The following is a 25,911-nucleotide window of genomic DNA, read 5'->3' as shown; positions in this document are numbered from 1 at the left end:
ACTGCGTGTATGAAGATGACGAACGTTACGAACTATTAATGTTATCTTCGTCATCTATACAAGAAGAAGGGGTTGTAGAAATAGCTTCTATCGGAGAGGGTCAAAGAAGGAAAAGTCCTGTGTGTATTATAAATGTGAATGGGAACGGCATGAAGTTTCTTGCTGATTCCGGTTCCCCTTTTACTCTCATTAATGTCAAGGATTTTAAAGGTTTGGGCAATATTCCAGTAGTCCACTCCAGTATAAGAATTTTTGCTTATGGTGGTAAAAGAGTGAAGGTGATAGGCAAATTCAAGGGGAACTTAGAATTCAAGGGTGATTGCATTTTCGGTACTGTATTTATAGTGGAGGAAGGTGCGAATTTGCTAGGATGGCATGAACAAGGCGAACTTGGAATCATCCTTGATCCGAATCATGCTGACATGGTTCTATCCAAATGGGAAGCTAGACAATATTATGCTAGTCTTTCGGATGTTGCTCCGGTGCATACTATCACGACTGATGTGTGCGTTGAGAATGATTGGATTAAAAGTTACCCTGAGGTTTTTAGTGGAAAGTTGGGCAAACTCAAGGGATTTCAAAACCGCATTGTTCTCAAAGAAGGTGCAAGGGCTGTGGCGCACAAGGTACGGAAAGTACCACTCAGTATGCATGGTGAATTGAGACATGAGTTAGAACGGTTATGCGCATTGGGGGTGATTGAAGCTATTGAAGGGTCTGAGTGGTTGTCACCCATTGTTTTAGCGCGCAAGGCCGATAAGTCTCTTAGGATGTGCGTGGACTTGCGCGATCTGAATGCGTGCATCTGGGTGGATCGACAACCTCTACCCAACATTAATGAGATGTTGTCGACTTTGGAGGGTGCCAAGTATTTTTCTTCTCTTGATATATCTTCTGCGTACCACCAAGTTGAACTGTGCAAGGACTCCAGACATCTTACATCATTTGTGACTCCTGATGGAGCTTTCCGATATTTACGTATGCCGTTTGGTTTGGCATCAGCTTCCGCAGTGTTCCAACGTCTCATGGGAAACCTGTTCAAGAACACTGTGGGGGTGGTGTTTTTCCAGGACGACATTCTTATTCACGGGAAGACCATACAGGAGCACGATGCTAGAGTTAGGCACGTATTGGACATAGTCAAGTCTAGTGGTTTGACGTTAAGAAGAGACAAATGCAGATTTCTGCAAGAAGGGGTAGATTACCTTGGTCACCATATCTCCGCTAAGGGTGTAGAACCAAAAATGAAGTTACTGGATGCCATTAAGAATGCACCTGAACCTATGAACAAAGATCAATTACGCTCTTTTCTGAGGCTAGTTGAGTATTACGCAAAATTTGTACCCAACTTTTCAGATAGAACTGAATGTTTGCGTGGTCTTCTTAGGAAAAATGTGAAGTATACGTGGTCTGATCAATGTGCGTCTGATTTTAAGTTACTCAAGGAGGCTATAGTACAAGCACAGCCACTTAAACTTTTCAACATCAATGACCAATGCATTGTCACCACCGACGCCAGCAATGTTGGTCTAGGTGCTGTTTTAATGCAGAAGAGATCGGACAATAGGGAAGAAATTATTGCTTTTGCTTCTAGAACACTTTGTGGTGCTGAAGGAACCTATTCTACCATCGAAAAGGAAGCGTTAGCGCTATGGTGGGGTGTACAGTATTTTCGTAATTTCCTGTGGGGAAACAGTTTTGTTCTCAGGACTGATCATAAGCCTTTGGTAGACCTGTTTACCACCAAAGGTGGTGGTAGAGCTACGCCTCGTATTGCTAAATGGCAGTACAGACTGAATGAATTCAATTATTGTCTGGAGTATGTTGCTGGTGTGAAGAATTGTGTGGCTGACTGTTTGTCAAGGTTGCCTCTTTCTGATAGTGTTACTGAACCTGCAAATGATTTTGTGGAAATGGTGTGTGCAGTCAGTACTGTTGCTGATACGGGAGCTGCTTTATCTGAAGGGGATTGGAAACTGGCCATTTCTGAAGATGTGGAGCTTTGCAGGGTAATTGATTGGGTAACTCAGGGTTGGCCCAACAGTACTACTATTCCTTTGGAATTGATTCCTTACTCAAGAATTAGTGACGAGTTGTCTCTGGTTGATGGGATTTTGCGCAGGGGTGGGTTGCTGGTTGTTCCCTTGTCATTACGGAAGAAGGTTTTAGACTTAGCCCATGAAGGCCATTTGGGTATTTGAGCAATGAAGCGGAGGGTGAGGGAAGATTTTTGGTGGCCGGGTGTCGATAGGTCCATCGAACATTGCGTTAGGGATTGTGGTGCGTGTGTGTTGAGTGACAAATCTCAGGTAACTTGCCCATCCTCGGTCAGTCCCATTGCTGTCAAGGAAGCACCTTGGTTTAAATTGGCTTTTGATGTGGCTGGTCCATTCAGTGGTTTGGGGGGTTCTCCCAAATATGTGCTAGTTTTAATTGACTATATGTCCAAGTGGCCAGAGGTTAAATTTGTGGATGGTATCAACTCAAGTATCATTATTAAATTTCTGATGGAGGTTTTCCTTCGGGAGGGATTTCCAGAGGAATTGGTAACGGATAATGGTACGCAGTTGGTGTCTACTGAGATGCAAGATTTTCTGAGCAAGCATGGGATCAAACATACACTTACCTCCCTTTATCATCCACATAGTAATGGGTTAGTTGAGCGTTTTAATCGTGTCATCAAGGAACAGCTACAGTTGGCCTCCATTAATGGTCTTGATTGGAAGGTTGTGATTTCAGACGTGTTGTGGGCGATGAGGACTACCCCACACTGTAGTACTGGAATGTCTCCATTTTCCTTGTTAAGGGGGAGAGTTGCGGGTTCCAAGCTCAACAAAGATTTGATGCTAAGGAAAGTAGTGGACCCACTAAGGTTGGGTGTGGTGGCGGATGTTAGAGCTGCTACTCAAGCCAAGTATGGTTCTAATTGTCCCAAGCAGTCTTCTGTGTGTGAAGGGGATTGGGTAAGGATTAAGAAACCAGTTCTTGTTCGTAAGGGTTTCTCTCGGTTTTCTGCTCCGGTTAAGGTCAGTAAGGTGAGAGATCATGTGGTTGTTCTGGATAATGGCAAGGTCTGGAATAAGTCTGCTGTTTCTGTTGTACCTAAGTCCAAAGTGGAGTTTGTGAGAAGCAGATTTGGTGTCGATACTCAGGGTACAATTCTACCTTCCAGCATGGATACGCCCAGGGGTCGCACTTCGGGAAGCAACCTTGCTTCTCAACAGGGTCCTTTGAGAACTAAGTTTCTTCCTGCCAGAACCAGGTCATCTCCTGTTAAATTACAGGACTATGTTAGATTTTGACTTTCTGTATTGTGTGATTAATGCATTTCCATGTGGGTAGTATTTGTTTTTATGTAATTAGGGGTGTGTGTTTTTTTGTGAAGGAAGGGGGGTGTGTTGGGGTTCTTTCCGTGTTCGGGTTCTTTGCACGGAACCTGGAATGAAGGTTCCGTGCAGGGAATGTAGAGCGGTCGGGGTTGGCAGTTGCTGCCGGGGAATCTGTGTGTCTGGATCGCAATAAAGGAGCTCTACCATACTAACCTGGTATCTTCTTTTCACTAACTTCAGCAAACTTCAAATGGCATAATTTATTTATTTATTTGAAACGTTTTAGATAGAGTGAACATTACCCATCAGGGTTTCAGAGCACTGTACATAGAAGCAGACAAGATAAGCAGGTAAAGGTATAAATGCTCAACATATAAGTAGTTAAGCAAACAAAATGCGAGAAAAGAACAGCCTGCAGCATAATAGATATAAAGCAGTGAAAATTGCATAGTTGAATGTTAGACCAGTGCTGTAAACAAGAATTACGTTAGTTTGGGTGGCTTCAAGTCTATTGTTGCAAGTAGGTATTCAGGAGCAATCCTTTGACTTATTTTTTGAATGAGGAGGTCGATTTCGGGAGGAAGCGTGTTCCATATTCTAAGAGCAAGACCAGAGAAGGAGCGGTTATAAATTCTCTTATTTTTTAATGTTTCTGGTTTCAAAAGTAGAGTGTTAGAGCTTGTTAGGGCCGGATACAAACCAGATAGTTCAAGATTATGTGTCAGATAAATTGGAGTGTTATAATAAAGCACTTAGTGCATCATGCAGGCTATCTCGAACCGAATCCTTGCTCCGAGGGAGAGCCACTTGAGTTGAATTAGGGCTAGTGTATTGTGGTGACGTTTTATTGATCCTGTGATGAGTCTGGCAGCAGAGTTCATAGTAGCACTGAAAGGGGCCAGTCTAGCTTTGGGTAGCCCTGCCAGAGTCACAATTCCGTAACTCAAACTGGAGATAACTAGTGATTGGACAGCTAGTTGCTTGTCATCAGGAGGCCGGACGAGTTTGATTTTCCTTAATGTGTTGAGTTGATGATTGGCTCTAGTTGTTGCAGTGATGTGGTCATACGTCTTCATGTGTTTGTCCAGAATTATGCCTAATGATCTAGCGGAGTCAACAACATGTGGAGTGCACTTGTGAGCCGTTAGTTATTTGAGCCAATCTTGAATGGGGGTAATAAGGAGGAACTCCGTCTTGAGTGTATTTAGCCTAAGGTGATTGTAAGTTAACCAATGCTGAGTTTTCACAAGTGCACAGTTAAGAGTTTTGATATCATCCGGTGAAGAACTTTTCATGTACATTGAGTATCATCGGCATATATGCGATAGGGTATGTTTGAGTGGTTCAGAATTTCGGTGAACGGTTCGAAGAACAAGTGGAAGAGCATGGGTTAGAGTGCAGATCCTTGAGGCACTCCAGTTGAGACCGGCATAATGTTAGTAAGGGAAAGGTTGACTTTGATCCTTTGCATTCTATTGTGAAAGAACGAGGCAAACCAATTTAAAACTGGACTCGATATCCCCAGCCTTTTTTCATGAAGATCAATCATGTTGTCATGTTTGACCATGTCAAACACAGAGGAAAGATCAAGAGGTATAAGTAGGCAAGGTTCATTCTGGTCAAGTAGTCTCAGGGCGTCATCAACAATGTGTTTTAGAGCAGTTTTGGTGCCATGTCCTAATCTGAAGCCCGACTGGTGTTTGTCAAGGAGTTGAAACTGTTCAATGTGATTACAGAGTTGTGTGTGTATGCATTTCTCAAGTAGTTTAGCTAAATTCATGATATTAGAAATTGGCCGGAAGTTGTTAGGATCAGTTAAGTCTACATTTGGCTTCTTTGGGATGGACAATCTTAGACCAGAGTGGGAGAATGGAAGATCTACGCGCTTTGAAGAACTTGGAAGGGCAGAGGATCATTGAAATGATTTGTAGGTATTAATGAAGTATGAGTTTTGAGTGGCTCTGCATCATCTGGTAATATAAAGGTATTCCACAACACATTATTTTTGGGAGTATAATCCGTAGCCATGGAGAGGGAGTGGGCTGGGTATAGTAATGCATGTTGGTGAGGTGAGTTTCAGTTCTTATTCACAATTTCTTGGGGCATATTCTCAAGGAGCCATCGCTGAGTTATCGGCACTTTATCGCAGCCAAAGTCGCGATAAATGTATCGCCCCATTCACAAGCTGGTGCTAACATCCGATCCCACCAGTTTTCCTGTGAAAGCATCCGCAAAAAACATCGCCACGGATGACCCCAGCAACTATCGCTAATGAGATGCAGAGTAGGCGTTCCCGAGCAAAAATTCGTGATAACACCACACCTCAACATTCTCAACGACCAGCCACATCGGCGCTAAGACCACAAAACAGGCAATAAGGCGCGTTAGCAGCAGGAAATTAACACTTGCTCTGACCTGGTGTAAAGTCGGATGACAACCTGCATCATCAAAGGGAGCCCAGCCCAGAGCCACACATGAAGAATAACAGATGCCATGGAGCCACTCACCATGCATCCCGGAGCCCCGATAGGGCAACAACACCCACCGCCACCACAGCCACCACAGTGGGAGCGTAGACGAAGACAACGGGCCTTCAGGAAATGCACCAGCCTCAAAGACCCAACACCAGACAATGTCAATGCCCACTACAGGCTCAAAAGGCCAACCATCCTCCACATCCTGAAAATCATTGCCCACAGGCTGACGGTACCAACAACTGCCAGAGTCGGAGGAGTCTCACAGCCAGCCCCATCCAAGTTCCTCACACCTGTCCTGGATGCCATCATCAGCTAGGTCCCCCAGTACCTATACGTCCCCCTCAATGCGCAGGAACAGCTAGAGACCAAGCAAGGACTGTACGCCATAGCTAGATTCCCGCACGTGTTGGGGGCAATCGACTGCACACATGTCCTACTTGTGCCCCCTGCCAACACTGCACACAATTACCGCAACAGAAAGCACACGCATTCCATCAATGTGCAGGCAATAGTGGACCACCGGGGACTCATCACCAATGTCGTAGCCAACTACCCAGGCAGTGTGCATGATTCCTTCATCTTCCGACAGTCCAACATCAACCAGCTCTTCCAGGATGGCACCTATGGGAATGCACTGCTCGTTGGCAAGAACCAAATGAACACACCACACACCTCAACTCCACAATCATGCAACTCACAACTCTGGCAATGCACACGTCACAAAATCACATACAACATGCCCACCCACCAGACACAACATCACAACTTACTGTGGCAACCTTGGTGAGCCATGTACATGAGTCATCAACGGCATGGCACCTCAGCCACACAATAGCAGAATGTGGGGAGAGGTGGGAACCAGGCATGTGCGAAGGATGCAAGTGACCCATGAATGAGAATGTACACAATGCCAAGTGTGGCGGAGATATGCTGGACAGACTGCACTATGCAGACCACAGACATATCCATGTCTACATGCACGGCTGGTGTTTGGAGTGTAGTGGACGCAACCATGTCACCCCAGCCAGTGGAGAAGATCGCAGAAATGTAGCTTGTGATGTCCCCCCCTATAAGGGTGTGCGCAGTGGGCTGGCCCTGCATACGCCAGGTCAGCGTAGGGGTGTGAATAAAAAGCACGTAGCTCTGGGCATGGTTCTCTTCCGGAATGCCCAATGTGTCTGCCAGGGCGGCCCCGCCCACCCCGCCAAGAGGCCATTGCCGTGAGCGGTGTGGCCTGCGATCCTGTGCGCCTGCTGCACCCCGGGCCGCTGGGCCCCCGAACCCGTCATGCCCGCCCCTGTGCAGCAAGGCCTCACTGCTCACCAGCCGACACCGTGGTGTGTCAAAGAGGGCCCACCATGTGCCGGTGCAAGTCCCGAGTCCCAAGCCTGAGGCCCGCGACCTTGGCAGCCTCCTCAGAAAATCACGGCCTCAGAGACACAGGCCCGCTTCACTCGTTTCTCGTTGACGTTCTCTAGCGCTGCCTCCGGCCTACACTATGGTCAAGTAGGTCACACATTTGGAACTGAGTCTTGATTATGTAATGGCAGAGTTCATACCATTGTACGCAAGGAGACGAGTAAGAGGAAGACGCGGTTCAGTCCGGAGGAGAAAAGGATCATCGTTACGGAGGTGATCGAACACTGCCGACAACTGCTCTGGTGTCACTAACTCTGTTCATCGCGGGCCAACGACACGTGGCTGTGGGCCCTTGCTGACCGCTACCTCAGTCCCACACAGCGGTCAAGTAGGTCACACATTTGGAACTGAGTCTTGATTATACAATGGCCGAGTACACATATCAATACTGAGTTTAAATAAACTATACTCCCTTCGATGTGGTGACACAGAGCATGTGCATGGCGTCCCAACCATACGTGTCTGTGGGTCCTTGATGACTACGCCTTCGGCCTACACTGCGGTCCAGCAGGCCTCACACCAATCCAATCCAGTCCATACAAGGCAGGACACGGCATAGTTGCTGGCTAAACACCCGCTCGGCTCTGGTGCTTCTACCTCCGTCAACCACAAGTCATCCCCACATGCCATTTCAACGTCATGTGTTAGAGTTCCAGAGGAGCTTGCTGGACAGCGGTTGGCCCGCGCTAACTGCTGCTTCTGGACTACACAGCGGTCAAGTAGGCCACACATGTGGAACTGAGTCTTGATTATGCAATGGCAGGGTACAACCCTTTAAGGATGATTTTATGTCACTGTACTCCTTTCGATCTGGTGCCAGCAACTCTGTGCATAGCATCCCGACACGTGTCTGTGGGCCCATGTGGACCGCTGCCTCTGACATACACTGTGGTCGAGTAGGTCAAACATTGGGAACTCAGTCATGATTTATTTATGGCAGACTTAATGTCATTGTACTGGCCTCATCGCAGACTGCATCCCCTTTCAGCTCCGGTGCCAATAAGTCTGTTCCCCGACATCCATGAACACCTTCTGGTTGAACTTTGGTGGTGACCGAGTCTATGGACTGGGGGTTGTCTTCATTATCATGTCGGTGATACTGACTTTGTGGCAAAAACGAGGCTGTAGCATTCCCCTCCTCCATTTGCCGCTTCCGGCCGACTTCTGCCCTGTGTATCATGCCCTGGAGGACACCTTTCACTGTCCCCCGCAAACCTCCGCTACATTTACCTTCGACATTGACGAGGACCCGCTCAGCTCGTGTGGCCCTATCTCACTGCACCGCAAGTCACCGTCCCGTGGCGGTGTGCCTGTGCCGGCCGCAGTGCATCCGGGGCCACTAACTCTGTGCAGCTCAAGTGATGGCTCCTGTCTGATAGCATATTGGATGGCCTCTGGGTCGATGGACTGGGGGTCTTCAAGGCCATGTGTCTGTGGCCCTGTGCTGTCCACTGCCTCTGGCCTCAACTGCGGTGCACCTGGGCTCACACATCAAACCGAGTCCTGACCTGCCCGGACGTCGCATCACCACAGGATGCACACGCCACCACCGCCAGGACCAATTCCAAACAACAGATGCCAGAGTCGGAAGTGTCTTACTGCCAGTCTATCAGAGTTGCTCACACCTGTCGTGGGCGCCATCATCAGCTTGATACCCTGCTCAGCTCTTCAGGTGCCACTAATTCAGTGCACCACAAATCATGGACCATTCTGCTTGCATGTTGGGTGGACACTGTACTTTCCTCGGCTACCACCTTGATGCTTCACAGTTGTTTCTGTTATGCTGGTGTTTTCTGTTTCCGCTTTAATTGTGATCACTGTTCAAGTTGTTGTCAGCACCAACGACTCCATGAGGGCTGGCTTACACTCACCCCACACACATCCAGCACATGCGTCACTGTACATGTGACCATGCCAATAAAGGTGTCGAGCGCACATGCCCGTAGCCAGTTCAACAAACTATTTGAGTGTGTCCCTGTGCTCATGATGTATTTCTTAGGGCCCCGGGCCCTACATTATATTGTGCCGTGTACAGTGCACGCAGCCATGTCACTGCAGGCAGCGGGTGAGACCTTGCACATGTAGCTTTGTCGTCCCCACTCAATATGTAAGAGGAGTGAACTGGCCCGGCGTATGCCAGTCCAGCATGGGGGTGTGGATGATTATCTTGTGGCTCTGGGTGTGGCTCAGTACTGAAAATGTGCAAAGGCATGTGTCTCTGTCACATTGTGGGTCTTTGTTGAGGAGTGTAGGTGGTCCCCGATGGGACTTAGACACCCACGGATGTGATCTAGTTCAGCTTCCATAAGGTAGTACCCCACCCGCACATGTTCGGTCACCCCCTTCTGGCAGTCTGACACCTGGCCTTGGAATGCGATGTGTTCTTCTGTGGGCTGCTGGGAGCTAGCCGGGGTGGTGGGTGCGTCCAGCTGTGTTGTCTGTGCAGGGGGTGGGGTATCCTCGATTCAGCGGTGCTGCCCTGCTCCTGGTGGTCGATTGCCTAAGATGTCCATGGACTGTTGTAGGGCGTCGGTGTCGGAAGTGTGGAGGTCCTCTTCAGCATCACTCTAGAGTTGTCTGGTCTGCTCTGCTGGAGGTGTTGTTTGTCCCTCTGCAATGTGAAGGGGAGATGCTTGTTGACATTGTGTTGGCATGTATGTTGACGCATTGTTAAAGTTTACATACAGACTGGATGACAATGTACATTGTGACTGTTTGGGAGGGGCTGACTATTTGATGTGGGACAGTGGACATTTGTTATACATCATGTAGGTGAGGTTGTACACGTATATTTTCATCTCACAGTTTCCTGCTATGTCAGATGTGATTGGCCATTTCCTACGCACAAGCGGACCCAGTTGTGTCCTCTGTTCTGCAGTGTAAGTGTTGCACTGTGTACCACATTGTCGTCCATGTGGTTGTGCTGTCAGTGCTATGCGTGTGTGCTGCATTGTGGGAGAGTCGCACCTGCAGCTGTGATTTTGCTGCCCCCTATTCCTTGGAGGCAGTGTGCCTTTGGCTTTTGTGCTTTTAAGGTACTGTGATGTTGGCGACTTGGATCATTTGTGCTTTTGGACGGTTTTTGAACTCTTGTGCATTATTTGTCTGCAGATGTATTGTTGACGTTGTTGTTGTTGTTTGTGCACATGGATGTGTCAGAGTGTGACCTGCTCCTTTCCAGATGTGGTCCACACTCAGCCACCTCAGTGTTGTGGCGTGCACAATTTCATGGTGATTGTACTCCAACCATTCTGCTCATCATGTGGTGTCACTTGCATTGTCAGTGTGGCTCTCACATATTCATCTATGCTGTGTTTTGCACGGGTGCATGTGTGTGTTGTGGAATTGACGATGTGTGGGTGGACCCCTTAGGTCACATGGTGGACGGGGGCCTACTTGATGTTTGTATGTGTGCTGTAGTGTGCCACGTGGATCAGGGACATGACCCAGGGTCATTGTGGGTGTGCAGTGTGCTACACGTCATTGTGCATGTGTGCCATTGTGCCCGTCTCTCCCTTACCCCCTCCGTTCCTGTTTGTTACTCACCCTGTTGATGTTGTGTCAGGTCATGTCGAGCGGCGTCCAGACTCCCGACTCCTTGCACCATCTCCACACTGATGACTGTGGCCACCATTTGCTCCAGCTCCTCCTGTGGTGCAGGACTCCCAACCTCCATTCGCCGTTGCTGCCTTCCTGTTGGCAGCGGGTTTCTGCTTGGTTTTGCTTTTCACATTTTGCCAGCGCATCTTTGCCTCCTCGACACTCCGACTGCCTTCACGATGGAATGCCATTTTTCCATCTGTGTTGCCAATGACACGGTGGAGGTGATGGACAGTTGTTGTTAGTGTTCTATCACCTCCGTGTTGATGATCCGGTTGTCATGCTGACTGTCCCCCATCTTCCTCTTCCTCTTCTCAATGGCCTTACCCGACCCCGAGGTTCCTTACAGGTGGTCTGTGAGGCTTGTGGGGTTCGCGTTGACCTGGGCACTCGTTCCGGGTGCATCCATGTTGCTACGCAGTTAATTTGTTTATGGTGTGTTTTTCTTGTTCAGCTTTTAAAGTGCATTTTCCCGGATGACGCGTGGGAATTGCAGGCCTGACACTGGTGATCGCTGATTTTTGTATTGCGGTTGGCCTCATCACAACTTTATTCACGTTTCGCATTTTCACGGCGTTGCGTTGATTTTAACGCGGTCATTTGATGCGTTATAGTGGGACTATCGCATGGTGCCACCAGGTTGAGAATACTACGTTAACACGGCGTTGTTTTCCCGTGATAGACGGCGATATGCAAAGTTGTGTTAAGCTAAATTTACGATGGACACACGTTCTTGAGAATATCCCCTCTTGTCTTTTCAATGAAGTGTGCAGAAAACTTCTCACTGCTAGGGATTGAGTCCTTGAGTGCAGAGTGTTGGATAGTTGAGTGGTTAGCTTGTTTGATGATTTTGAAAAGTTTTTTCAGTCTGTTTTTGGCGTGGTTGAGCTGCTTGAGGTTTGTTATGGAAGGAGAGTTTCTCCATGATCTCTCTGCCAGCCTAGTTTGCATCATTCCTCGTTAAGGGAGCAATTGAACCCGGGTTTAGAAAGTTTGCTGGGAATCCTTTTGAGTTGCTTTGGAGCAATTGAGTCAAAAAAATATCTGTCATGGAGTGGATATAATGTTCAGTAGGTCATCCAGATTTATCTAGTTAGGGAAAGGAGGAAGTAGGTTATTACTAATGTAGGCTAGATCATTTACGTTGATGTTCCTTAGATCTCGAGACCATTCTTTGGCCTTACGAGGTTGTCCTTGTCTATTCAGCACTCTTTCCAAAATGAGAAATGAGAGGGTGGAGCCCTTGTTGTTGGTAGGTCCATTGCTGGACTGGGTGAAGTTTAGGCTGTAGAGGAAAGCTTTGAAGGTGCACAGTAGTGGATCATTTGCGATGTTCCAGTATTAGTTGAAATCCCCAAGGAAGACATTTCGATGTTCAGGTGTTCACAGGTGACATCAGAGCAGTTTGTGTATGTGTCAGGGTGAGAACTGAACGAAGGATGCACGCTTGCCGCCCCCATCATCAACAGGTCTATCCAATCTGATCATGTCATATTCGGGGGGAACAAAATGTCCAAAATTGGTGAGGAAATGACATTGAGCCAAGTTTCAGTTAAGATTAGGAGGTCTAGTTCTAGCCTAAGTGTGAGGTCAGCAATATCAGCAGCATGCCTTACAGCTGACCTGCAATTAAAAAGCATTGATTTGATGAGGGATTTAGTTACTACTGCTTACTCAAACAAGCTATACATTGGATTTACCCAAACCCTCTGCTCCCCCATCTATCTGGACAGACAGCAGATAGGTCTGCTCTCGTCGTTCACACCACTAGCTGCTATCACAATGAAGCAGTTTAAGCCTCTACAAATCTCAAGTTCAATCAGGGACACAATCCTGGCAGTAAAACACCGGGACAGCAAATGCACTGTCAAACGTAAACACTCTTTCTACGCCTCCTACGGCACAACCCACTAATACAAATTGACGGTAAAATCCTCCACTGGCATACCTGGTCATCGCATAACATTTTATACATTAAAGATGTGATGAGTAGAGCCAATCTGATTCCCTTCTCTCTCTCCTACAAAAATCCTTCAACATCCCTGACATGGAATTTTACACCTTCCTCAAACTCGGAGTTTCGATTAACCGTAATCAATCCTTACTAAACCCACAAAAGGCAAGCATTCTAAAGAAACAAGCTGCAGATGCATCTCATTACCTGCAAATCCTTCACAAACACACTCCTAATGCCATACAAAAATCTCAAAACAGATTGTTAGTCTCCTTCCTTAAAGAAGGCTACACTCATCTTGCCGAGAAAAACTGGTCACAAATATGGAAACATGTTACTAAGTTCAAAATCTCCCTCACCATCTCACAGTGTAAATACTGGCTGCTAAATAGAACCTTCTGGACCTCGGACAAACTCTTTAGACTGGGCTATTAAACTTGAACAAATGTTGGAGCTGCTTAACCATGGTTGGTGACCTCGACCACATGCTATTTCCTTGGCCTTTGCTCTATTTGTACCAGGAAGATATCAACAAAACCATAAACAACATATTCCACTGTAAAATAACTATGGACCAAAACCTCACATACTTAAGACCGTTGACTCCTACTGACCTCCCCCCACTCACTTAATTAGGCAGAACTCCTACTGTTTGACTTACTACTCACGTTAGGAGTCAAAACAATCCTTTGTGATTGGAAAAGACTTCCAATCTATTTATTACCACACTTGCTGGGCCTGGGCATGCTTCCTCAGAAGCTCGGACAATATTGGAAACAAAAATTTCAACCACAATAAATCTAGACTGCTTTGGTTATTGTTGGACTTGGCCCTTTTTGCAGGGTCATCCCTGAACTTTTTGCCTTCCTCCTCCGTTTTCTCTGACCTGTTTTTGCTGGTTTTATGACTCTGGGCACTTTTCTACTGCTGATCAGTGCTAAAGTGCATATGCTCTCTTTATTGTAAATTGATGTATTGATTAGTGACTCCATGAATGGGTTATTTGATTTACTTGTCAGACCCTAGCACAGTGCACCATGTGTGCGAAGGGCTTGGAAATCAAATGCTGCTGTTGGGCTTGCAGCACTGGTTGTGCCACCCACAGAAGCAGCCTGTAAAGTGTGTCTCAGGCCTGCCATTGCAGAGCCTGTGTACAGTCTAGTACTGCCATGCTGACTTGGTAAGTGCATTTCACTTGCCAGTCCCTAAACCTTCCCTTTTCTTCATATCAGACACCCCTAAGGTAGGTACAAGGGCAGGGTGCATTTTAAGTATAAGGTAGGACACGCCCTGGTGTGTGTGGCATGTCCTAATAGTGAATTACAGCCATTTTAGTTTTTCGCTATTGCAAGGCTACCAGTTCTCATAGTCCAGAATGGGCAGTTTGATTCTAACATCTTATAATCCTAACTGACTCAGGGAACCAGGTAGAAATTCGAGTTTAGTATGCCTGAAGTCAGAATGATAAAAACATCTTTTAGTGAAGTTGGTTTAAACATTCTGTGTTTGAAAATACCACTTTTAGAAAGTAGGTATTTTCTTACCTAACCATCCAAGCCTGCCTCTGCTAGGTTGTGTATTCCATGTCTGGTTTGTGAGTGACAGGGGCTGCGGGGGCTCCAGGAGACAGGGTGAGTGAGCACAAGGCTGAATAGACCTATCTGCATGTAGAGTGGTGGGAGGAGTAGCACCTGGGTCTGAATAGGGCTGTGCCTGCCATCCACAATGCTGGCTCCACCTCCTGTGGTGCAACTGATTACCCTGGCCCACACTGTCAAAGAAAAGAAGAAGGCCTGTAAACAAAGTGCTCCAGGACTGCACGGAACTGGTTTGGACTAGTTACAGACACTCTCTGCCTTCAGAGACAAAGGATTTTGGTGTATAAAAGGGGGGACCCAGATCCCAAGACTTTAGATCACTTCTGGAACAACAAGACAAACCTCTGCCATGGAGAAGAACCAAGGAAGCTGTAGGAGTTGGACTGCCCCCCTGCCAATGTGCTGTGTTGCTGGGTTGGCCTACAGTGGTGTCTTCAGTGCCAAGGTGAGGAGAAGGAACTTTCAAAGAACTTTCATCATCTTGCAGAATATTACTCCAAGGGCTTGAACTTGTGCTTGCCTCCTGCTGAAGTCTCAGGGACAAAAGACTTCACCACCAGCTCCCCTCTGAATTTCCTTGCTGGGAATTCTGTCTCCAGAAGCCTGCGTGTCGCTGGGAGCTGGAAGCGTGACTCAATGAGAAGAAGTGTGTTGCAGTCACAGCTGTTGCCGTTGCATCGCCTGAGAAGTGTGTCGCCACCGCAGAGGTCGCCGCCGCATCGCCAGAGAAGCGTGCCTTCGTCAAAGCTGTTACTCGATGCATCACCAGAGAAGCGTGTCGCCGCCGCAGAGGTCGCTGTCGCATTACCGGAGAAGCGTGTCGCAGGGCCTGTCGTGGCTCCAAAGTTACAGAGTTCGCCACATGGCCGGTGGGCGTGCACGCATCGTCTTTACATTGTCGCATCAAGGGCGCTATCTTATCGCATCGCACCGGATTGTTGCATCGCATTGAGGCGCCATCTTGTCGCATCGTAACCGGAACGCAGTACGAGAATCAACGCATCACCTCCTCTCCGGTAAGGACCAAGACGCATCCCCATACTCTGCGCAAGCATTGAGACGCGACGCATCATCTCCCCCGAAACAAGGAACCAACGCAACACCAACCCTGTGAACCTTTTGTTTGTTTTGCGTTACGCATCCAGGTCGTTTTGTGAGAACTGTGTCGCATTTATCATCAACTTGAACTAAGTGGCTTCTACCATCTATAAGTCTATTTTAAGTACAGTATTGTGGATTTTTGTCGTTTGTGGTCTTGTGTTAAGTCTATATAAAGAATACTTATTTTTATAAAACCTGTGTGGTGTCCATCTATAGTGTTTTCACCGTATTACTGTATGTTTTCACAAATGCTTAACACACTGCCTGTGAGATAAGCCTGTCTGCTTGTGCCAAACTACCAAGGGGGTGAGCTGGGGTTATCCAGTTGTGTAATCTCCTTTCCCTGATTTAGAAGCAAGGGTCCCTATTTGGTCAAAGGTACCTATCTCTGCCAACTAGAGACCCCCAGTTCTAACAGTTATCCTTAGACACTTACACAAAAAGTACTACGCTTGTTCCTGATCTGAATTCTACCCAGAAACCCTCCTCCCACAATTATGCTCTTGGGATATCCCACCCCTACCCCCCCTCCAACCCCCCTCACTTATTCATTTTTCACTATTCCTATTTCTGACACTTTTCTCTCCACTCTCCTTTCCCCTCACACAAGAAGAATATCATCACCACCTAATTATGGAAACTTTCCACAACTGCAATAAATGATACATTTCGCTGAGCTGAACTATCCAATTAACTTTTGAGATTTTGATCTGCAATGCCTTCACATTGCTGTTATAAAATCTACAAATGTGTGTTTGGCTTCTCATATAAAATGCAAAATACCACTGTACTCTCTTTACTTCTTGTCTATCTTCTTTTATTGTATGAACATGTTAATGAAATGTTAAAAAGAAATGAAAACAACAATAGAGTCTTCTCTGGACATATTGAAACATCATCTGTATGATAATAAATGTGTATATATTGATCTGCCATCAGTGTGCATTTCTCTTATCAATGATCCTTCTTCCTTGTGTTGTGTTTTAGATGCTGTGCTGATTGCCACTCCCTTCTATGGCTGGATCAAACAAAGCATCTTTCTCTATAGTGACGTCAAGATGGTTTACGTTCATTTAGATAGCAAGGTATGACCTATGCCCCATTCATTGCAGTCATGATAGGACCACCACCACCAAAGAGGTAACAGGAATCTTTCAAGCACAGGCCAGGAGACTGCAAAATCACCTCCAGCAGGTTTAAATTCCGGCCACAAATGCCAGAAAGTCTTCCATCCATTAGTTTATTGAAGGTGGCTCTTTGAAAAGTCCATATTTACAAACTCTTCATTGAATTGGCATATTAAAGCTGTGAAGATTTGAGTAGGTATCAACCCAAAATGAAAGGCACTTAATCCTTGACTCACCTTCCACTCCATACAACTATTTTTATCAGTGGACAAGATGCTTCTAGCTGCCACAGAACACCAAATGGACTGTCACACTAGCATTTGTCACCAGAAAGCTAGACTATGGCAACACTCTTTAAATCAAAATCTCCATACAACTCCTACATAAAGTCCAGACCGCTCAGAATGCAACAGCAAGACTCATACTCAACCTTCCATGGCACAACCATATCACACCACATTCCAAGAAGCTTCCCTGGCTCGTTATTCACTAGAGCAGCATATTCATAGCCCTCACACACACATACAAAGCCATGCACAACAGTAGACCAGAATAACTAAACAGCTGCATACACGTTCATCAACCCCCCGGACACCTATGTTCTGCACCACTCTCACTCGCACACACTTTCCACATCTGCAAAAGAAGAGCAGGAGGTCACTCTTTCTCCCATATTATCCTAAAACATGGAACAACCTCCCTCAACATATAAGAGCCTCCTCCTCACTTCTAGTTTTCCGCGAGAAGCTGAAGAACTGGCTCTTCAACTAACTCAGGGAACCACACACCTACCACGGGTGAGTAGTACACTCTACAAATCGACATAACATAACAAATGCGTAGGTTCTCATTTGAATAATGATGTGTGAAGAATGGTAGTTATTGTATAAAAGAGTCACTGAGCCTCAAGACACTTGCTTGTTGGAATTTGGCATTTTATTAATATTATGTAATTTTAGTAATAATAGACTAATTAGCACCAGTCTATTTGCTTCTCTTAGAGGTCAGTACTGGTAGCCTCAGTTTAGTACACAGTGGATACATACATTTCCATGTGAATATAACTCGTAGGCATCACTCATCGTGCATGAAGCAGCCTGATGGTGGTTGTAGAAGAGAGTCACTGAGCCTTAGGATGCTTGCTTTTTGGAATTTGACATTTTATTAATATTAAGTCATTTTAGTCATAATACACTAATTAGTCAATTTGCTTCTCTTAGAGGTCAGTGCTGGTAGCCTCAATTTAGTTCACAGTGGATACATATCCATGTGAATATAACCCAGTTACCTAGATGTGAGAGGCTGGCCTGGTATGTGATGTCCATTAATGTAAGTGGGCACCCTGCACCAGTCCAGACAACCCTTATGGTGTTTTAAGAGGTCTTAGACAACCCTAGAAAGCTCTCTAAGTGGTAGCTGTGGACAACAGCCTTCACGCTTAGTCCAGAAGAAGTGTAAAGCAGCTTGTTTTACCAGAATGCAATCTTATAAGTATAGATTAAAGGAAAAAGAGCCACACAAAGTATTTATATAAATATGTATTTATTATATAATATTCTCTAACACGTTTAGGTATCTCCTACGTGGAGATAAACACAATGCACACAATACTTTGCATAGAAATCACGTAAATAACACTGAATACACAGTGGACCCCGGGAGAGGGGCAAACCATATACTAAGAAAGTGGTATAAGAACCACGACTCGGGTCAAGACAATGTCCAGTGGACATAGAAGAGCCGGGGACCCAAGGAAGCACCCAAGATGAGAGAATAGGAGCCCCATGGAGATCATGTGCAGTGTGGGAACACAACCGCATTCTCTGTACAAATCAACGTGTAAGTCGCGGTTGCAATTTTAAAGATTAAGGACTCTTCCCAGTGGACCCTGAAGAAACCATGTGGAAGAAAAAAGGTTGGAGAGCCACCCCACCCGTGGATACCCTAGCACCCATGTTACCTACACCAGGGAAGCTGGGTGCATAGGTGTGTGGTGGTGTCAGAAACTGCCGTTGAACCCAATGGAGGACTTCAGGAAAGTGCTGCTGCTGGAGAAGGAGAAAGTGTCCAGTGGAATCCGAAGGTGGATTCAGGATGAGAAATACCTGCAAGCAGAGGGAACAGAGTCTATTAAACTCTGGAGTGAACAGGAGACCTGGCAGACGAATGCCCACCGATGTCAGGTGTTGCAGGAGAGTTGATGGTGACCTTGACTCTGCAGCTGTGAGGACCAGGCGATGGTGAGGAAGACCAGGAGCTATGCACGAGCTGTCCCACATCGGTTGTCGAGAGCTGAGGGGTCGGTGTCCTGCGGGAGCACCAACCAGCCTTGGCAACTGCAAACAACGTGGATGTCGAAGAAGGATAAATGTCACCACAAGCATGGGAGTCAGGGTAGGCCCCAAGCAATCAGTAGAGCCCAAAAGAAACAAAGGTGACCCTCAACAGCACCCAAAGGCCGGAGGCACTGGATTCACAAGAGGACCTCGAGCAGCTCACCAAAAGATGCAGACCACGGTGCAAGCAATGCTGTGTGGACAAAGATTCTTGTCACTGTCGATGCTTGAGGTTGGGGCTACTTGGAGCCCGAAGATCTTGGTGGAAGGAAGCCAACAAGCCTTTGCAAAAGCAAGTCAACACGGTGCACAGTGGTTCAGTTCCTGCGGCTCTCACGAGGGATACTGGCCTCAAACTTGGTGACAGGTCAGGGCAGGCCTTGGGACTTGTGGAGAACCACCACTTGTATTGTTGAACTTTTAGGAGTCTGTAGGAGCTCCGGATCAGCTGACCGGTCAGCCTACTTGCGGTGCCTGCAGATGCAGAGAAGGGACTCCTTCACTTCAAGGGAGATTCCTTCAGGTGTCTTGGATGCCCACAGGCCTTGGAAGGTTCTTGTATGATGCACAGGCACAGACAATGCAGCAGACTGAAAGGGGGATGAAGTTGAGCCCAAACAAAGTCCAGCGAAGTCCAGGGTGCCCAGATGGTAGGAATTGAAGTGGTGTCTGAATTGAATCATGTTTCATGACGAATCCAGGGACCCACCCACAGGTAAGCCCTTAAGTATCCTGAGGAAAGGGTTGGGACGATTCGGGGGACCCTCCCAGGGGAGTAACTGGACAGTGGGTGTTTCCAGTTCCGCGAAAGAGGTGGAGCCAACGGCTCCCAGAGCTGGTTTGAACTGGACTATGCGAGGAGGCACCAAATGAGCTTCTCATGCAGACTGAGTGGCGCTGGCAAGCGCACCCACCCGTCCCCAAAACACTAAATCCTGTCTGGGACAGGATACCTATTGTTCTGCCTTCCGCTGCTCAAGCTTGGCTCAGCAGCAGGAAGGCAGATTTGTGTCTCTGGTCGGCAGCAGCCATGTTGCGCTGTCCAGGTCTAGAAGCATGGTATCGGGAGCACTAAGAGCCTAACGGAGGGCTCTTCCAGTACTTGGAATCATACCTCCAACACCGTTTACAGTGTGCGAGTATGATTCCAACATGTTTGATACCAAATATGATAGGATTCGGTGTAGCCATTTTCGAGATGGTCATCGAGTAATTAGGCGGTGCTCTTCTATATAGTATATGGCTGCTTTGCTTACATCCCGGGAGAATGGACTTTGTAGGCTGTAGGGGTGTCCTGCTAATGCACGGGCACCCTCACACTTAGAACCAAACATCCTGCCTTCAGTATTGCAAAGGCCTGTTATAGAGGTGACATGTAGGTTTTAATGCAGTGACCCTAGATATAGGAAATGTATATCTTTCGTAAGTGGTGCTAACACCAACTTACAGAGGCTGCAATTGAAGGCCCATTGGTGGCATAATAGATGCTTCAGCTCATGGGAGACCTCTGGGGTACCTATGCCCTGGCTACATTGGTACCATATATTAGGGACTTATAGGGGCACCCCAGTATACTATCTGGGAAGTACCTAAGTACTTGTCATAACAGTTTATGGGAGAAGACAGAGAGACTGGGGTCCTGATTAGCAGGATCCCAGTCAGACTAGTCAAAAACAGCTTAGCACCAGGCAAAAAGTGGGGGTAACCATAGAAGCAGATCTTACTCTACTACACTAGACATGAATAGTCGTGAATGACGCAGAGTGATGGTGGTTAGAATGCAAGTTTATTGATTTACTCAGAACCTTAATTTTCTCGTACCTTGGTAAGTACAAGGTTGGGGAGAGGGCAGTATGTGGATGTTTTATAAAGTTCTCATTGCTTTATTTCTATGGATAAACTGAAAACTGTCAACTCAAGCAGGACCAGTATTTGAGGACCCTTAATGGTAGAAGATTATAAAAACGCTGCACAGGGTGCACATACTTTGTCCCCACTCTACATAGAATGCAGCAGTTATGCATGTGTGTCTGTCATACTGATACATTGGAGCCATTTTGACAGTAAGTTACCTTTTCATATCTTTCTAATCACACTTTCATCTTATCAACCTGCTCTAACAATGTCAGTCTTTGAACTTCAACTGCAATCTTTGCTGAGCCATTACTTGTTACAACAAAGTGTTATATTTATGCAGAGTGCTTCTGTTTTTACACAGATAAGCGACACAACCTCTCGCCCATTTCAGTTGACTGTCCAGAAGATGGAAAAAGCTTTACTGAAAGCAAAATCCGAGGTGAGTGAGCTTTACATGTTACTCTTAGAAGAATTGAGCAGGATGTACCAGACATCTGTGGTATTGTAGAACGCTAAAAAGATTCACCTACATCTTGGAACTGTCGAACCGCCAAGTCTGACATGTAGGTGGGGGGATGCCCCCTTCTTTTGTGCATATTTTCCCTTTTTATGCAAAGTAGTGCAGACTGAACCTCTTATTGTGGTCATCAGTTCCACCTTGTAGACTTTTAACCCCTTCCCTGCTCATGACGGAACCACTCTGTCATGGGCCACGGGTGCCGTGTGCTCATGACGGAGTGATTCCGTCATGCTGCGGCCGTTGGCGGCCGCTCCGCCCACGCGGCGCTAATTCCCCGCCTGTGCGGGCGATTAGCGCCGTGGGCGGAGTCATGACAGAACCACTCCGTCATGAGCACAGCTCAACCGTGACTCATGACGGAGTGGTTCCGTTATGAGCACAGCGCCACCGTAGTGCCCCCAAACCCCCGCCCCAGCGCTGCGGCGGAATTCCTGCCGCAGCCAAGGGGTTAACCACAATTTCATTGTTGTTGTTTTGCTTCTTCTTCGCTTTCTTTTGCCCAGGCAGTCCAAACCTCGAGGATCAAGGTTCAAGCCACGTGTAGTCTGACAAATGCCCAGTAGATGCCTGTGCTGTTGGGTGTGTGTGAGACCATCTGGACAAGTTTTCTCAAAGAAAGCAAAGGAGACCATGTATCACAGGAAACGTTTATTATAATTCTTTAGGTAGGCACAGGAGCACCAAACCTGGGCCTAGTTTCAAGCATCTCCTCAGACACTGTGTTGAACCTTAAAAGGCTGAATTCTGCGAGTGTTTATGACCCTTCACGGTATTGAAGCCTGGGTGTGCCTGTCATCTTTTCTCTGGTGTATGACGACTTATTCTACCAGATCAGATGGACAAACTTCACAGATGGTGCTCCCTGGCGAAGAGCTGGAGACCTATCCAATTCTAACACTAATATATCTAATAATGCTTTGATGACATAATTTCACTGTTGGGATCAAGCCCAGCTACAAGTTGAGGTTGATGGTTCCATTCAACCATTGGCCTTTGGCATCAAGCCTGCCACCTCCAACCCTTCTGAACATGGTAATATTGGTACAGTGCCCCTATGTGGAACGCTCCTGCCTCCCAAAGTGTGGCTCATATTACCTAATCTCACCCATCATCTGTGGTTCCAGGGAGGTGGCATCAGGGGAGTAGAGATGCTCTTCTTCCCTGGGTGTATTTCAATTCTCCTGGGTCCTCTTTCCTCTCTTGTGGTCGAGTTCCACTTCCACAGAATGCAAGAGGTTGTTGAGAAGGATGCAGCAATTATGTTGGTGACTAAAGACAATAGCGCAAAAAGAAGCAAGCTAGGGAGTACTTCTACATCTCCAGCACTCTCCCGTAATTCACAGCTGCACAGGAAGGAGCACAGGCATCATGGTGTACTGATACCCACTGATACCACATCCCTGTATACCTACCTTGGCAGGCACCCCTAGGCTTTCTAACTCGTATACATGGACTGAAGAGTACCCTCCTGCCTTTATCACTTCATCAGCAGATTCAGGCATGGTTCCCTTCCCCCATGCCTAGGCCCAGACCAGGACCTCTTCTTGCCCGTACCTATCCAGCAGCAGTGCTTCCACGAAGTATGCCTCTGAGTACTCTGGCCACTTGGAACACTCGGGAAGCAAGCCTAGCCCATAGAAGTAGAATTGGGCCAGTCTGAGGAGCCGCTTTGCCTGTTCGTCATGCTTCCTGATGTAGGATACTATTTCTGATGCCTTGAGAGCAAAGTTAAAAGCAACAGGAGTTGGCCTAACGGTTAGGGCACTCGACCTCGGAACTGGGTTCGCGTCTCGGCAATGACGCTGAACATCGTGTGATTCTGGGCAAATCACTAAATCTCCCCGTGCCTCACAAAAATGTATGTGTCCTTATGCAACGTAACTGGTGCTATGTAAAGCGCTCAGATACCTGATTGGATTCGGGTCAAGTTCGCGCTAGATAAAACTCTGCAAAAAAAACATGATAGCTCAGTCAGTATTAACTGTATTTGATCCAAATAAATTAGACCATAAAAGTGCAATAAAAGATACATAAAAATACAATTAAAATCTGACATCTTGACAGTACATTTTAAGATCGTTTTATATATATATATAATCATTCATTCATTTGATAACTTTATTTCGGTCATAGACCATAAAAGTGCAGATAAAATACATACAAAGCACGGAATAAAAACAGCATAAAAAACAATTTAAAAAGGATTAAATTCAAAAGTTATCAAAAGTAGAAAATAGGAAGAGAGAAGAAAAAACCTTATCAATCACATATTTACAAAAAGGTTTGTCTTCTACGCCACAAGCCAAATAAAAAACGGGATACGGCAAAAACAATAGGGGGATGAGTATCATAGGTCAAAACCCAACAGGCCTGGGCAGAAGGGCAAAATCCAAGATTCCTGCAAATCGGGATTACCAACATTTGCTAATTCTAACGTAAGCAGGACAAAAAAACAAAACATGAGAAACATCTTCACGTTTGTAATTACATATAGGACAGGCTTCCCCTTCTGATTTAGACCATTTTGAGGTGAAGAGCCTAATAGGCAGGCTGCCGTGCCTTAATTGAAGATACAATTTCCTCGCTATGGGCGGTTGTATTACGTCTAAAAGTTCCTCAAATCGAGGTTCCATTTTTACTAGGAGGAACTCAGCAGACAGCCTACCCAGAGTTGCCGATCTCTGCAGAGTTAACAGATTTTCAGGCACATGCATCAACCACAAAACCCGTCGCAAACGGGCAGATTCTCAGAATCTGCCCCTTTGCGACCGGTATTTTTGCATTTGGGATGCATCATCCCAAATGCAAAAATCGCTATTGAAGGAATCTCAAAATAGCGATTCCTTAAATAGCGATTGCATTTAAGGAATCCCTAATTGAGATTCCTTAAATGCAATGCATGAAAGTTTAAAAAATAGCGATTTCGCTACTAGCGGGAGCAAATTACCATGAAGCTGGACTTCATGGTAATTTGCTAAAACTTAGAAAAATGCACTTATTTGCATTTTTCTAAGTTTCACGTTGCGCACACACATGCCCTTAGAGCATGTGTGTATGCAACATGTGTGCAGAGTTCAAATACATGGGTGCAATAGGGTGTTATTTTGACACCCTTGCACCCTAGAAATTGCGGGAGCAATTTGCGAGTACCTACTGGAGGCCCATAGGAATGAATGGGAAGCCATTCATTAATTGCGACTCGCAATTAATGAATGTTAAGGAATCGCTATTTTAATAGCGATTCCTACATGCATAGGCTTTTGCGAGTCCTTAATTGCGAGTCCTTAATATTCGCAATTAAGGACTCGCAAAAGCTTTTCTTGATGTATGTGCCAGTTTGTCTCCTCATCTGGGTTTGAAGTTCTAATTTCGTCATCCCCGGACAGGACAACTCAGGAGTCTCCCAGATCTGTGGAATACCTAGCCTCTTACTAAGAACCTTGATATGAAGCAACCATGGGATATTTTGTTTTTTTAGTTGGGGCCAAATCTCCAAAAACTCAGCTCTATAAGGGGCCAGTTCAGGAACGGACCATAACCTCTTCCAATATAGCATAGGTCTTGCGGCTACAAGCTCATCTATCGGTTCCAGCCCCAGATCGAAACGTAAGGGAATAGATGGTGTGCTTGGTGGTTATCCTACCAAATTCCTCAAAAAGTTCTGCTCCAGCCTCAAAAGGTTGGACGTATTTTTATGGCCCCAAAATTCGGCACCATATATTGAGGCCATTCTAGCTTGGAGTCGATAGATTTCAAGAGCCGGGGCTACTGGTTTGAGGTCAGAAATCCTATGGACTTTACTGCTACCTCCACTCATTTGCGTTAATTTGAGAGCAGATTTGGAGATTTGAGGGCCCCATCCAAAATTCTCTGTTATGGTTATACCAAGACAGACAAATATTTTTACCCGCTCCAAAGGGATCCCGTTAAGGACAGGGTTCGGTCTAGTCCGCCTCGGGGGGTTGAAGATCATAAACTTGGTTTTATCCAGGTTTATCTCCAATCCCCGCGAGGCGCAGAATGCCACGAAACCATCCAGGGTACGCTGGAGGCCCGATGATGTTTTGGATAACAACAAAGTGTCATCCGCAAACATCAGAGCGGGCACTCTCCCAGTCGCTAGTCTGGGAGAATCATTATCTGTAATACCAGACAAATGATCAACTAAACCATTTATATAGAGACTGAATAGCGTTGGGGCCAAGACACAACCCTGGCGTACTCCCCTCAGGACAGGAAAACATTTAGATAGGTCCCCATGCCTCCCGCACCTAACCCGAGCATAATTATTAGTATGCAATCTAATTAATGCTGTCAGAAGGTATGGCGGGAGACCCAGATCTGCCAGGACCTCCCAAAGCTTAGCCCTGGAAACAAGATCGAATGCCGCCCGCAAGTCAACAAACACAAGGTAGAGGCTGCCACCCTCACAGTTTTCCAAAATAAGACATGCAGACGGAATATTTGGTCCAGGGTAGAAATGCCTGACCTAAATCCTGCCTGGAGTGTCGTTAATACTTCATTTTCCTCCATCCAGCCCAGAATCCGGTCCAGAGTAATCCTGCCCATTAGCTTTTGTGTTGTATCTATAAG

General features: G+C 46.4%; 1 protein-coding gene across 1 annotated transcript in view; it reads left to right on the top strand.

Annotated features, from left to right (window-relative positions):
• ACCS (1-aminocyclopropane-1-carboxylate synthase homolog (inactive)) overlaps positions 1-25,911 on the top strand; it is a 293,968-nt gene that overhangs the window by 94,479 nt on the left and 173,578 nt on the right. Inside the window, 2 exon segments of the mRNA XM_085645812.1 lie at positions 16,466-16,563; positions 21,160-21,237. Of these exon segments, the coding sequence (XP_085501938.1) occupies positions 16,466-16,563; positions 21,160-21,237 (176 nt within the window).

The sequence above is a fragment of the Triturus cristatus genome, chromosome 3_1 (genome assembly GCF_964204655.1).
Source record: "Triturus cristatus chromosome 3_1, aTriCri1.1, whole genome shotgun sequence".
In the NCBI taxonomy this organism is placed as follows: domain Eukaryota; kingdom Metazoa; phylum Chordata; class Amphibia; order Caudata; family Salamandridae; genus Triturus; species Triturus cristatus.
The sequence above is the reverse complement of the archived record's forward strand: the minus strand, read 5'-3'. Positions and strand labels throughout refer to the sequence as shown.